General features: G+C 40.0%; 1 protein-coding gene across 1 annotated transcript in view; it reads left to right on the top strand.

The window, feature by feature from the left end:
* Nucleotides 1–14,185, top strand: part of MCM10 (minichromosome maintenance 10 replication initiation factor) — a 40,066-nt gene extending 25,881 nt beyond the window's left edge. Inside the window, exons 11-20 of the mRNA XM_069978730.1 lie at nucleotides 597–697; nucleotides 816–929; nucleotides 1,022–1,133; nucleotides 2,726–2,948; nucleotides 3,074–3,215; nucleotides 4,148–4,266; nucleotides 5,810–5,923; nucleotides 7,484–7,629; nucleotides 8,862–8,904; nucleotides 13,179–14,185. Of these exons, the coding sequence (XP_069834831.1) occupies nucleotides 597–697; nucleotides 816–929; nucleotides 1,022–1,133; nucleotides 2,726–2,948; nucleotides 3,074–3,215; nucleotides 4,148–4,266; nucleotides 5,810–5,923; nucleotides 7,484–7,629; nucleotides 8,862–8,904; nucleotides 13,179–13,265 (1,201 nt within the window). The 3' untranslated portion in view covers nucleotides 13,266–14,185. The remainder of the gene's footprint in view (nucleotides 1–596; nucleotides 698–815; nucleotides 930–1,021; nucleotides 1,134–2,725; nucleotides 2,949–3,073; nucleotides 3,216–4,147; nucleotides 4,267–5,809; nucleotides 5,924–7,483; nucleotides 7,630–8,861; nucleotides 8,905–13,178) is intronic.
* The last annotated feature ends 1,375 nt before the right edge of the window (nucleotides 14,186–15,560 follow it).

Genomic DNA, 15,560 nt, shown 5'->3' with positions numbered 1-15,560 from the left:
ATGGACTGCTTTCGGACGTCCCATGGTATCTGTGTCCCCCAATAAGACGCACGAGAAAAGAGGATTTTTTACTCACCGTAAAATCTCTTTCTCGTAGTCTTCATTGGGGGACACAGCACCCACCCATTTCCTTTTGGGTTTTTCCTTGGTAGGGTAGCTTTCTCCATTTTGGTGTTATTCCTACTTTACCTGTTCTTGACTTCTCCTACTGCTCTTGTACAAACTGGTTTACCTCAGTGCCTGTGGGCGGGTATATCCTGCTCAGGAGGAGTCACTTCCTTTGTTTCTTTCTTAGTGTCAGCGCCTCCTAGTGGCAGCAGCCTATACCCATGGTATCTGTGTCCCCCAATGAAGACTACGAGAAAGAGATTTTACGGTGAGTAAAAAATCCTCTTTTTTTGTCTCCAAAATACCCCTTTAATATTGCTGTAATTTTGTTAAAAAATTTTTTCATATATGTAGATCCTGACTTTTTTGAGAAACATATATGTTGTGTTTTATACATTACTGCTCTATGTAAATTGCTGTTGTAGTGATGCAATCTGAATGGTCTACCATCTGATCTTCCTCTTTTGTTTGCAAATGTGTGTTTACAGTGCAGCAGCTTCAGCACCAAAGAAAACAGTTCAAACAACACTTTCCAATATGGTGGTGAAAGGAGCAGATGCCATTGCACTGGAAGCAAAAAGGAAAATGGGTAATTAAGCATTTCTTCTATAGGATTTTTGTCATGTGACTTTCCAAAGCTTTCCTTTCTCTCCATACCTTCCCTTACTTTGGTAGTCAGTAGTAAGTGGCAACTTTTTTGTTTGCAGCTGCTGCTAAGAAAGGCAATATGCAGTGTTCAGAAGAGTTTAAAGAGCTGTTATCTGTGCCAACTCCAGGGGCACTTAATTTAAAGAAACACTTGTCTGGAGTGAGTATGCAAGGTAAGTTCATTTACACAATTGTGCTTCTTACAGTATAGTTCTTCTCTATTCAGTTGGAGATTGTCATGCCTTTACTTCTTGCTTTATTGCAGCTTCTGCCAAGGCTGGTTCTATTCAGTCCATATCTGCATCAGAACTTTTAAAACAACAGAAGCAACAGATGTTAGAATCAAGAAAGAAAAAATCTGAGGAAATCCAAAAAAGGTGCTTCACAAAGACGCATGATTACTCATTGTTGTAGTCAATATATACAATTAAGAATCAACACAATTATTAAAGTGATAATGCCAAATGTAACTGTGTTGATCCATGCAGTGAAAATCGCTACCTACTGGTTACAAAGCCAGGCCTGAGTGAGGAGTCATTTTTTTATTTCGTTCTGTATTTTTTATTCAGGAAGTATATCGCAGCAACAGGAAGTGTCACCTTATCGTGGAAAGTGTAAAAACATGCCATGTTCCTCTCACAGATACGTGCAACGTTTTCACACTTTCCCACAAAAAGCTGCCATTTCCCGTTGTGTTTTTTTATTTTTATAAATTGTTTATTTGTAAATTTTTTAAAACCAGTAAAAACATACAATAAAAGGCATCATGTGGTACAAAGTTTTCCGGCTATCCATAATGGTAGTGTTGCAAGGGACAACTGCTTATTCGCGGGAATGCGTGGGAGCCACAGTCACGCAAACTGCAAGAAGAAAGAGCACGTGGCCCCACCGGTAGTTTGTCTAATAAACTATACAGAAACAGAATCAAGATAGCTCAATGGGCCATCCAGGCCATAACTAAGTTGCCCAAACATCAAACTTAAGAACCATCGAACTAAGGGGAGGGGGAGACAAAGAAAGGACAGACACAAAAGGACCTAAACAGCATACAGTGTGGAGTGTCAGTGAGTGGAGTGCGAGAGCTCATAATAGGCGTCCAATGGTGCCCAAACCTTCAAAAATTTGTCTACCCTATTCTCCTGGGACGCAGAGGTGTGTTCTAATCTCCTAATTTCTTATATACGGTTAATGAGTTCTATTGCTGATGGGATAAGGCGCTGTTTCCAGTATTTGACCAGGAGACACTTTAAGGCTGTTAGGATATACAGGAGCAGTCTCGCCTGGTATTTCCTCATGGTTTTTGGAGGGACATTGAGGAGGTAGGAGAGCGGGGCAAGGGGGACCACCTGGCCCAGAACAGTGACTATCAGACCCTGGACCCCACTCCAAAATGGTCTCAGCAATGGGCAGTCCCAGAAAATATGCGGCAACGTACCCCTATCTGCAAGGCATCTCCAACAATCAGGAGAAGTGGCAGGGTATAGTCGGTTCAATAAGTCTGGGGTGTGATACCAGAAAGAGGATTTTATACTGATTTTCTTTGTACGAGATGCAGGATGAGGATTTGGCAGCCTGAGACCAAATACACTGCCATAAACCCTGAGATATCGGTCGTTGCAGATATTCTTCCCACTTCTCCATGTACCTGTGTTGTAATGTGGAGCGACATTTCCCGTTGTTTTGATATACTCCCTAAATAAGATTTTTATGTACATAATTACACACGTAGTGCTGGGTTTAGTGCACTATTATTATCATCACCATCACCACCACCTCCCATCTCCATCCTCTATCCTCCCAATTCTTGACACTTGTAGATGTTGGGGTTAACCTTCTTTACAAATAATGGCCTTGATTTTTCACTGTAGCAGGTGAAAGCTAAAATGTGATTACTTGCTGTTTGAGACAAGTGTCAGATTTTTCTCAGATTAGTAAATCTGAGTAAATGTATTGATGTTTCAATTTTTAGATTTCTTGAGAGTACTGCCAAATCAGAAATATCCAGTACAAGTACTGGTGCAGGACAAGCCACCTTTCAGTCTCCAAAGCAAGCTTCTGAGTTCCCAGTGGCACAGAAGATGTCAACTCCCAAGCTGGCTCGTGGTTTTGCTGAAGGAGAAGATGTTTTGTTCTTTGATTCTTCTTCCCCTCCTCCTGCCATCAAGTGGAGTCCTTCATCTGATGCTAGAAAGGTAGATATAACCTTAGTCTTTATAGAATGATATTTAGCTGTGCAGTATAGTGAAATTGCACACACTACATATTAGGCATGTTACTGTCTATAGTTTATACTACATCATAGCTTTTGTTTTAATAGTTGGCTGCTATACGGAAGCTACAAGCTAAAGGACAGATTCTCACAAAAGCAGATCCTAACAGTATCAAAAGAAAAAGATCCAGCTCCACAGATATTGATCAGGTGGTACAGAGAGCAGAGAGAGATGTGTCGTCGCCTGAAGGTATGGTTCTCTTCTGCTACATAAGACATTTAGGGTCTGTTCACACTGAGGAAAACGGGATGAATTCTGTGAGGAGCCCAAGCCGCAGACTCCGCTAGGAATCCCGCCTGCCTCAGTGTGTCAGTGCGATGCCTCACGCACCTCCGCTCAATTCTTTAAGAGGAGAATTGGCAGAGGCTCAAGGTATTGCATCGACATACTGAGACCCATACTGATCGGGAGAACTGGTGGGGAGAAGACACGTGGCAGTTTGTCTACTCTCCACTCTGATTTAGGAAATAAGAGTTGAACTTATAATGGAGCTCTACGGAGCCCTGACCGGAACGGGTCTGGACACTCAGACCTGTACGGATCAAAACTTGATGTGTCTCTGACAGGTCCAAAGTTTTTTTGCTATCACAATGAGACTTTAAGTGATCAGTTTAGTAAGATGTGAACTTCTGTTGCCAGCTGACTATATCTAAGTTTTTGCTTAATATCTGCGGTTAGTTAATTTTCTTAACGTTTTTGTGTGTGTATATGTATTTGTAATACGGTTTGTCAGATATACTGTAAATCAACTGCTGAATTTACTCTTATTATATTTATGGGCTCCTTAACCCTTGACATGAGTTAAATTGAAGCTTAGGCCCAGATTTATCAAAACTGGCTGATTTGTCCATAACTACCATTCGCAGCTCCGCTTTTATTTTGGTTGCAAAGGGCAAATTACACAGTTTTTTTTTCCTTTACCTAAGAATGTGAACATGACTGATTTGTCTTTGATAAACTGATAAATTCACTGTAGAAAGCTATGGAAGAAATCTGAACCACATGCTCTAATTTCTTCTGTGGATCTGGAAGAAAAATCCATGCTGTACTGAACTGTGCTGTAGTTCTGTTAGTAATGACTAAAGAAATGACCACTTTGTAAATCCTGTTTATTTTTATAGCTGCAGATGAGACTGAACCAGCAATGAAACGACATAAAGAACAACTTGCATACATACAGTCTGAAGAGTTTCAAAAGATTCTGAAAGCCAAGTCTAAGCACACTGGTGTCCTCAAGGAGGTATAGACCTCTCTGATTATATTACATTAACTTTGAAAGTTGAGAATTTTGGTGTGCCTGAATTACAATTCCTTAACTCCTTAAAAGGGTGTTTTTCATTACCTAAACTTGTATTAGGTAATAGATAATAGAGAAGTAAGCCATTTTGCAAATGCTTTCCATAAGCACATTAGCTTTCTTGCTTTTTGGACCCTTTCTCTCCCTGTATAGTTGACAACTTGTTGCCTAGTTTACTGACCACCACTCTCTGTGAAGTGACATTACTCAGGTAGTTAGGACCTTGGAAGCAGTAAGTATGCAGTTTTCCCCATTTCTCTCTGAGGTCACACGTGTCTCCAGGGCTTGTGGATTTTCTTCACTGGAAATGTGTGATTTCAGTGGGAAGACACAACGATGCAGAGTTATTTCAGCTCTGCACCACTGTGTCCCATCCCTGCTCCCCCGTTTATCATTTTTATACAAATGGGGCATTCTATTTTTATTTCTTCTCTGGGGTGTGATGTGACCACATATATGCATTGTTAAATGTGTGGGATATATAATGTTATATTTCCGTAGTATGGTAAGTTCTGCATGTGGCAAAACAATGTGTTTTGGGGGCTTTTTTTTGTTTGAGAAATAGGGAAAGGGTCATTTTAATTTTTATTAGTTTTTTTTTTTATATTTTACATTTATTTGTAAGTTTTATTTTTTTGTTTGTTTTGTTTTTGCACTTGGCTAGTTTTTGGCACTAAATTTGCAAATCTTACACAGTCAGAATTGATAGATATACACACACAGATATAAACATTCATACAAACAATTCTGACCCATTAGGCATGGACTCTACAATACCTTCTGAAGGTGTCTTGTGGTAAAGTAGATGCTTTGCCTCCTGTAAGTTGTGACATGCAGCCTCGTGGATCTAACTTGTGTTTTGTTTTTTTGTTTTGTTTTTTTTAAACACATCCAACAGATGCTCGATCAGAATGAGATCTGGTGGAAATAAACGCCTTGCACACTCTTCCTCAAACTGTTCCTGAACAATTTTGTGGATGCTAGTAGGGAATAGTGTTGTCATAAAGAGGGTGTCCTTACAGGGAAGGTCACCTAAATTTTCTTTTACTCGCATACTAAACTTTTTTTTTTTTCTTATTTCTATTTTCTGACTTAAATTTTCATTTATTTCACTATTTGTACATTGTTATGGGGAAGCCATATTGCCTTGGCTGTTTTTAACAACATTTAGACATTTACAGCAAGACTCATGGACATAGACGACAATAGGCAGACTCTGTCCCCTTGAGAAAAACATAAAACATTAAATGCACTCTGTGACCTTTGCTATCTACTTACTGCTGTAATGTGGTACAGATCACTTTTTTAGAAGACTTCTCTTATCACCATAGACAGAACAGGAAGTCTGCTAAGTTTAGCCACTTTACATATCAATTCTTCTGTTTGGTGTATACCAGAACTGCGCAATGGGAACAAGGACTAACTATAACAACATTATATATTATATAATTTATTATTGTTTCAGTGCTGTAATTGTTTTTTTTAGGCTGAAGTAGAAATTCAAGAAAAATATTTTGAACCACTTGTGAAAAAAGAGCAGATGGAAGAGAAGATGAGAAGTATAAGAGAACAGAAGTGCCGTGTGGTGACCTGTAAAACGGTGAGTTTCAAACTAGTAAATACAGTACAGTGAGTACTAGGATAAGGCGGGTACTACTAAAATAACAAAAGCATTGATGCAGTAGGGGGCTACAGACATGCCAAAGTACATAATACAAGAAAGAAAAAGAGAAAGAAAGCACATATAAAGCAATCACTGTGCACACAAAGAGTATAGATACAAATGCATACATTTTATTTGTCATCTCCAAAAAAAGGACATTAAAAACATCACAAGCATAACCCTAGAATAAAGGGTATGCACTCCACTAGATCAGAATACCAGATTCATCCATAATGCAACCCAGGCAAGAAAACCTGCATAAAGTGCCGCTAAATAAGTACAAGGTATGTAACATACAAATGCTATACGACCTGTAATGGGACACATCCGGGCGATCAGTGAGGGGGAAAGTAGCCCACGCGTTATGCTGGAACCCTGCTGCTTCATCAGATGTGAGTGGTTGTTTCCTGGGTTGCATTATGGATGCATTTAATATCCTAATCTAGTGGGGTGCATGCCCTTCCAGGGTCATGCTTGTGATGTTTTTTAAATGTAATGTTTTTGCTTTTTGGAGCTGACAATAAATACATTTTATGGATTTGTATCTATACTTTTGGTGTGCAGTGATTGCTTGATACATATACAGTGAGTGACCACTAGGATCTAACCTCTCCCCCTCCCCACCACCACCTTTCAAGGCTGCTCTGTTCCGTCTCTTCCCTGCTTGACTCCTTGTTGGATATCCATGCTTATCTTAACTGATGATGCCAGCACAGCTGTCCGAATGAACTACCCAGTGACTGGCAACCTCTAGCATCTTATCCATAGTCCGCTAAGTCTCATTTTGTGGGCTGACTCTTGTCGTGGTCCACTGGATAGCAGACCAATTCTGCATGAGACATGGTTCTCATTGCATAGTTTATTTTCCTTTTGTCTTGTTCAGTGATCTAGGCCCTTCTTGTATAATGCAAAAAGTTCATGCTACAGTAATATTATGTTTTCCATAAATTTCACCTGCAAGCCAAATATCCCAAACTTTTTTTGTAAATATTTTATCTCTATATGGGTTGTCTGGCCAGGACAACATTTTCTGGAATTGCCAGGGTCGTGTGGGTTAAAAGAATAATGCACACTTAGCACCCTGCGCCCACGCTGCCTCCTGTATTCCTCCTCTCCCGTCCCTGATTTGCATCTGCTTCCGTTTTTTGACATTACATAGCAGGCTCAGTCAGCCATACAACCTTAATATAAGTGCTGTAACCCATGTCACAAACTTAAATCTTATAAAAAGAGGTCTATAACTATTAATACATTGAAAATCGAAATTTCAACATCTTATTTCTTTCAATTTCAAAGATCTGATTATATTCAGAGTTTGCAGACAGATACCTGTGAGCACATGCACAAAGCTATAAACTGATAATGGGCAATGGAAGCAGAGGATGCATAAGGGAGGCTACAACATTATCACAAATCAGGATTGTTTGGAATATTGATCATATAAATGTTTTAATCTTAATACTATCTGTAACTGACTTGTGTATCTGGTCTTAACAGTGTAAGTACACACATTACAAGCTGCTGGACAAATGTGTTAGTGAAAACCATGACTTCCATTGGCATGATGGTGTAAAACGCTTTTTCAAGTGTCCATGTGGTAACAGGACAATTGCCCTAGATCGACTCCCCAAGAAGCCCTGCAGGTATGACAACATTTTAATGTTACCACCTGTTTGTGTTATTAACCCTTTTACTGTCAAGGACACATGTAATACTGCCCCCAAGCCTATATACTAATATTATTGCTGTGGGCAGTTTAAACCAGTTTATCCTTTGATAAATCTGTGTGTCTGTGCACCCCTATAGAGTGTTCCTCTGGTCTGCAACTGTAGCCTGAATATTTAACAACATATAGTTGCTGTGGATTCCTAGACTTAGGATACAATTTCCCAAATAGTGAAATTCTAGAATCAACATTCAAGGTAGTGGCGTAGCTACAGTGAAGGCAGGGAAGGCGACTGCTATGGGGCCCCTGCATGAAGGGGGCCCGAGGAAGCCTGCACTGCCTTCATGGTAGGTACCCCGCTCCCCCAGGGGTCCAGAGAGGAAGAGGGACCCCCACTGCACAGTTCAGCCCCCTCACTGTAGTGCCGGGTGAGCGGGCTGAACAGAGGAGCAGGACCTGCCAGGCGGCACAGGAGAGGGATTAAGGACCTTTGGGTCACATGACCCAAAGGTCCTCAATACCTATGTGAAGATCAGCCCGGACTACAGGAGGAGGAGGGGGAAGCCTGGGAGCTGTAAGTGCTGTGTATGTGTGTCAGTTTGTGTATATATGTATCTGTGGGTATATGTATATGTCAGTGTGTGTATATATGTATCTGTGTATATATTTATATGTCAGTATGTGTATGTATCTGTGGCTATATGTGTGTGTGTGTGTGTATGTCAGCAATGTCTGTAGCACTGGTGTATATGTGTGTGTTTGTGTATGTCAGCAATGTCTGTAGCACTGGTGTATATGTGTGTGTTTGTGTATGTCAGCAATGTCTGTAGCACTGGTGTATAAGTGTGTGTTTGCTCCCAAAGATGTTCTGCAGCAGCTTCTATTAATGCTGGGCTCTAATAAAAGAACCCACCATTAATATCTGCAGCATTTGCTTTTATTTGTGGTTGAGTATTTCTTATTACACTGAGATGATTTGTATATATGTTAATGGTGCCTCTGTGTGTGTATATGTGCGTCAATGTCTGTGTTTGGCGGGGGGGGGGGGGGGGGCGTACAGGATTTATGGGGCCCCATACAGTTTTTTGCTATGGGGCCCCATGAATCCTAGCTACTCCCCTGATTCAAGGCCAGAAGAATACAGTGTCATATTTTACAGGATTAAAAATAGGGAATCGCTATAAATTTCCTGTTTTTTCTTCTTTGTAGCACATGTGGATTGTTCAAATGGGAACGAGATGGCATGCTTAAGGTATGGTTAGACAGTATTCTTTTTTTTTTTTTGTGGGGGGGCAAGATTTTTGGGGCAGATACCCCAGTTAAATAACGTACTGCCACCATCTTAATTTGTGGCAGCAGTGAAAGTTAAACACACTATAAAAGAAGTGTGTATCTAATCTAGTATCTACAAAAATCACTCACAAATGAGATTAAGCCAATAATACAATTTTATTAATTTCCATCACAAAAACAACAATTAAAATACAAGACCTTGGAGGTGGGAGACCCCACTACTGGGACTATCGTGACTGTATAAAAATCAAAAGTGCATGTGCATATGATAAGCAGAGTAATGGACCCCATTCAGCATCAGTACATATAGTAAATAAAGTGCCAGTGCTCTTATTGTCTTGATATGCTGAACGGAGAGAAATAACCACACATAATATTGCACATGTCACCGGGTTACCCCAAGAGTAAATTGTCCCAGTCCGCTGGCCTCCCACCTCACTCCAACGTCGTTTCGCACCGCTTCTTCAGGGAGTAGTGAGGGGGAGAGCCAGAGGACCTTATATACATGCTACATTGTCAGGGATTGGACAGCAAAGCTTAACACACCTGTGTGCGTATGTATATCCATCAAGCCAAACGCCTCTGTGATTACCCACAAACAAAGGCGCGGTCCACAGAACAGGATGTAGCGTCAGGCATGTAGTGCCGTCGGCCAATGCCCGTGCACGTAATTACGTAGCCGCCCCAGGTGGCCCAACTATACCTGCTTGTGCTGTATACTACGTGGCGGTCCACCTCCGCAATCACACGCCGGCGATAGCCCGATGCGCAGGACAGGAAGTGACGTCCGGCGCCATGCGCCATCAGTCAGTCCCGGTGCCACGTCATCACGCCATCGCCGCCGGGTCATGCGCAGCAGACCGCACACAACACAGGCGCCATCTTGGAACGGGGCAAAGGTGCTGGAGGCTTGGAAATGAAACTGCACAGTGAATACCATCAATCACAATAGTTATATGGATCCAAAAATTCATCATTGATAGTGTAAAAAACAAGAATAGAACTTGTATAAACATGGAATATGCCCCTGATAATGCATAAAAAACGTGAAATGTGCAAAAAAAATAAAAGATGCAAAACTGAAGTGCCATACGTAAACCGTGCCAAGGTGTACAATGCCAGTGCATGTGCCAAAGAGTAAAAAAGGGTGAAAGTGAGTATGGAGAAAAGTACAAGATTGATAAAGTACAAGTGCTGATAATGAAAGTAAAGTGCGAGTGCTAATAATGATATTGTGCAAAATCAATAAAATACACTGGACCATGCAATAAATGCATGGAAATGTGAAAGTACATTAAAATATACAAAGTGTGAGACAATGAAATGTATGAATGTGAAGTGTGATTAGCCTAACCACGTAAGTGTATATGTGTGTATGTACATACCTTACAAGTGTACCCTGATGAGCATGTGTAATGGTGATATATATATATAAATGATATATCAATAGTGTCAATTCTACATGTATTGATGGACTTCATGTGCAACTGTATGTCCTGCGTACTCCTAAATTTATGACTATGTATAACAACTTGAATATAATTCCCCTACATAATAAATGCCACCTGATATTAGATCGCTGTGTTTGGCATCGCTAGATGTGTATAAAAACCTCAATGACAATGTAGCGTCCTCCAAACCTCTATACCACCAGGTCCAAAATACATATAAATAATTATACTTAACTATATTGTTAAAAACAGAGTCGGCAAAGGTAGGGCGGAACAAAATAAAGAATTAACTCTTAAATACGTATGGCAAAATATTAGTCTAATCTGGTAGATAGGTATAGATGTCATGTGAGGCACAGGTGTATCAAGAGGGAAGAATATCCTAAGTTAGATAGCTGGCACCACTGTGACTGGTTAAGACCTGTCCCTAGATGAGTGGGATGTATCTAAAGTGTAATATGACAGGGAGAGGTCATGTCTAAACTTATATAGTAGTAAAAAGAATTGGGAGACAGAGCAGGCCATGGGAATTGGGAGACAAGAAGTCGTATCTAAACTGTTACTGTGAGAAAGCGAACTAGGAGACAGAGCAGTGTATCCTAATCAAATGGAGAAAAAGGCATGGAAACGTAGAGACCTATCACCTGTCACAAATGCCGCGGGGGATGATGGTAAACCCGATTAGTACCCCACCCATTACAGAAAACAGGCAAAAGAGAATCTTTCATTTAGTCCTCTTGGTTGGACAGTCTTGAGTGTTGTAATCCACTTACTCTCTATCTGTAAGAGGCGCCTGGTGATATCTCCGCCCCTGATCCCAAGATTGACACGATCAATATCTTATCATATGCACATGCACTTTTGATTTTTATACAGTCACGATAGTCCCAGTAGTGGGGTCTCCCACCTCCAAGGTCTTGTATTTTAATTGTTGTTTTTGTGATGGAAATTAATAAAATTGTATTATTGGCTTAATCTCATTTGTGAGTGATTTTTGTAGATACTAGATTAGATACACAGTATATTTATTGGTGTCATCTGTTTGAATCGATACTGAGTATCAGCTTAATATAGGTTGTTTATTTATGCAATTCTCTAGGAATATAGGTGTTTGCTACACTATAAAAGAAATATGGATTGTTTACAGCATAAAGTTTTAAGATTTTAATGGATATTCTAATCTCAACTAATGTAGTCAAACTTAGTTCTCATTAAGTTAAATATTTTAGCAGAAACATTCTTTTAGCGAAGGTACTGCCTTCTCCTGATATGCCCGCTCTTTCCTTTCCATAGTTGGGAGCTCATTGTCTACTTTACCGACCACAAGCAGTGGTGTGCGTGTGTGTATGTCTACATACATACATACATACATACATACATACATACAATCTCAACCAACCAGACCACTGCTTTTAGACCAGAGATGTGGTTGGTAAACTTTACAAGGACCTTTCAGCAATGGAAGGGAAAGATCAAGTATATTAGGAGAAGGCCATGTTCACATACTGTATTTTTACAATAAATAACGGACTGTTTTGCATATTGCAACACCGGACGCTATCTATTGAAAATGTGAAAAAAACATTATCTTCTATGGAACAACGGCCGCAGTGTATACACTCCTGTATACACTGCAGGCGCAGCAGAAACATGCATGTCTATTTTGTGTGGCTGCTATTCAGTGCCGATTTTCCTTTGATAAAGTCAGCAATTTGCTGACGAAACATGTTAGATTAGGCATGAAAATTGGTTTTAAAGGTGTGATCAGAGTATGGAACAGTAGCGCAATAGGGTTATATGATGCGTGTATGTCAAATCGCATCTTTGAGGGGCTATTTTGTTACCCAGATAGGGACTTTAGAAGTTAACGCTACTCTACCTACGTCTTGCTATCCAAATCCTAGGAAGAGTGGAGACATTGACCAAGGGCGGCAGAGTGTCTTGAGTTTATCACTGACCGACCCAAGTTTAGATAGCCAAAGGAACAAGAGTTCTCCAGTTAAACACCCGCGGCCGTGGTGTTCCAGTATCTTCACAACAGTCAGACTATAAAATACATGATTGTAACAAGGTAAAATACCTAAATCAGGAGCTGTACTGCTGCGACGTACTTTTAATACACCTTGCACAAATTTTGAGCACATGTATATTGTTTGTTGGTTTATGTGAACAATAAAAGTTACATTTTACCCTCCAAGGTATCAAAGGCATCAAGGGGAGTTTCTCTTCAATGTCCAAACAATACTAGTGTGCCTCTTGGACTGTGATCTCCTCTCCAAGTTTATTCAGTGAATAGCCGCTGCACAAAATAGACTGTGCACACAATGTAAAGTACAGCTCCCAGCCACACTTTACATTGTGTGCTTTGGTTAATTGGAGCGCGTGCACACCCAAATGTGCCCGCATTACAAATCAAATAAAGTGATGTTAATCCGGCCAGTACTGCAGTACCAGACGGGTGAACATCACAGACAGTGGCCGCTGTTTTTACAGCATTTGAACATGGTTAAAGGCAGCACATTTTCTAAATGAATGATTCTGCTAAAATACTTAACTTGACGATACAAGTTTAACTTTTTAAGTTTAGTTGCGATAGGTATACCCCTTTAATACAAAAGGTACAGTGCTTACAAATAGAAATAACAGAACTATACTGAACAAAAAAGAGAAGAACAAAAATCAAAAACATTGACACTTTTTGATGTGGGAATTTGCTAAATACAAAATTGTACAAACTTTATATTGTCACATTTTTTAATATACCTTTTTTTTTTTTAAATAGGAAAAAAGTGGACCAAAAATTGGAGGTGAAACACTGCTACCAAGAGGAGAGGAGCATGGCAAATTTCTTAATAGTCTTAAATCATAAAGTACTTTATAACATTGCACATTTAGTAAAATTCTATGTAATCTATCTTCATCATATAGAGCAGGGGGAGCTGAGGTAAAAAAAGATTCAGTATAACTTGTAACCTATTGATTTGAAGTCTGTTCATTCCATGCTTAGGAGTCCAGTGAGTAATCCAATTATTTAATGGCATGTCTTTTGGACACTGCTATAGGAAGATCAGGATTTTCAATAGTTATGACTCTTTCCCACAAAAATGTCAATCTGCTAAACTCTTACTGCTCCGTAACATTATGCAGCTTCCTCTTTATTTTACTACTGGAACACTAGTTTATTGTCTCATTACACTCAGAAAAATATTTTATTTTTCTGTCATCACTCCTTGTTTGGATGGACAGTATTTTACTAAACTTTACGTTGTCTGAAATTATACACTGTGATGTTCAAGACAATAGTACATAACCTCCATACCTCATTTACAGTACTTGAAAAAATTGTACAGATTATTTTCCAACCCAGAAATTGTGTAAAATATTTTATTAAAGTTTCCTCATAATGAGGTTCTCTGGTACCTCTTTGACAGTGGGCCCATGCACTTAAGATCAGTTGAAGTCTGTGGTCACATCTGTACTGATCAGCATACTGTCAGTCTTCTCTGGGTAAAACTCTGCAACCTCTTCTCCAGTGGTGTCAAACTCTGGCCCTCCAGCTGTTGCAAAACTACAATTCCCATCATGCCTGGAGAGCCAAAACTTTAGCTTTGGCTTTCCAGCCATGATGGGAATTGAAGTTTTGCAACAGCTAGAGGGGCTAAGTTTGACACCTGTGCTCTACTTGGACCACACAAACCTGTCTGTAAATATTTATATGTTACTGTGTCACAATGTTTTACTGATCATGAGTTTTATAGAGATTTTTAATACATATGTCAAAGAGCTGTTGTTGCACATGTATTTATGTATGTAATAAATCATTTTAAATGATGTGGTGGTCAGTGTTTAAGGTAGGAGTTATATCCTTTGATTTAAGGAAGTTATATTGAACATCAAGCATGCAAAAAGAGCCTCATCAGGCTAGGTGCACAGTGCACCAGAGGCTTAGTTCAGAGCCTGCATCGCAGTTGCTATTCGTCCCTGAGAAATGGAGCCCAATAGACCAAGGGGGTATGGAATGGACTCGGGGACTCAAGCCAGCTAAGGTCCTTTATTTATTTTTTTAACACAGAATTTTGGGCTGGATCAAAGATGTCTCCATAGAGCTAGAGCTGGTATGCAGGCCTTCCTCATGTAGCTAAGGATAGATAAACTACAATGTACAGGGAATTTCACTGATGCAATAAGAGGTAATGGAGAAGATGATCTAAACAAGTTGGAAAATTTAAGATAACTTGCACAGTTCCTTTCAGGTGGAAGTCATACAATTGCATTCCCAGGATATATGTAAGAGGATACTAGCCTCTCTAATATTGCAAGGGGAATGTGAATACTGTATTTAAACCCCCCTCTATAGTAGATGTCCCTCCCTATATGTGGATGGGCCCCCAATGTAGTCCCTCTTTGATAGATGACCCCCTCCTGGGTAGCCACCCCTCCTTACTGGGTGTGGTAAAGACACAGCAGTAATGTTAAAGTCCGGCGAAAATTTTATTAAAGTGTAGTATTGCCCCCAAAAGTTATACAAATTACTAATATACACTTATTATGGGAAATTCTTATGAAGTGCTTTTTACCCGCACTTACTACTGCATCAAGGCTTCACTTCCTGGATAACATGGTGATATCACGACCCGACTCCCAGAGCTGTGCGGACTGTGGCTGCTGGAGAGGATGATGGCAGAGGGATGCTCAGTGTCCCTCCAGTGCCCTGTGTCCCCCTGGCATCATCCTCTCCAGCAGCCACAGCCCGCACAGCTCTGGGAGTCGGGTCGTGACATCACCATTTTATCCAGGAAGTGAAGCCTTGATGCAGTAGTAAGTGCAGGGAAAAAAGCACTTTATAAGCATTTCCTGTAATTAGTGTATATTGGTAATCTGTATAAGTTGGGGGGGAATACAATACTTTAATAAAAATTTACAACGGACTTCTTTTAATTCTTGTACTGATAATATATATCTAGAAAGTCCTATGTCACTATGGTTCTGTTTCTTGACAATGTCACCTCATCAATGGCTCTGCCACATGTCTCATGATTGAGAAAATGGTGGGAAATTCTTTAGACTTTGCCTTTAATGAAGTCAGTTTCATTTTTTTGTGTTCTCCGTTAGATATTATCATGGCCTCTTTCAGATCATTGGCCCTCACAAATGCTTTTAGACA

This window comes from Dendropsophus ebraccatus, chromosome 1 (genome assembly GCF_027789765.1).
Source record: "Dendropsophus ebraccatus isolate aDenEbr1 chromosome 1, aDenEbr1.pat, whole genome shotgun sequence".
NCBI lineage: Eukaryota > Metazoa > Chordata > Amphibia > Anura > Hylidae > Dendropsophus > Dendropsophus ebraccatus.
Note: the sequence above shows the minus strand (reverse complement) of the source record. Positions and strands in the feature narration are given on the sequence as shown.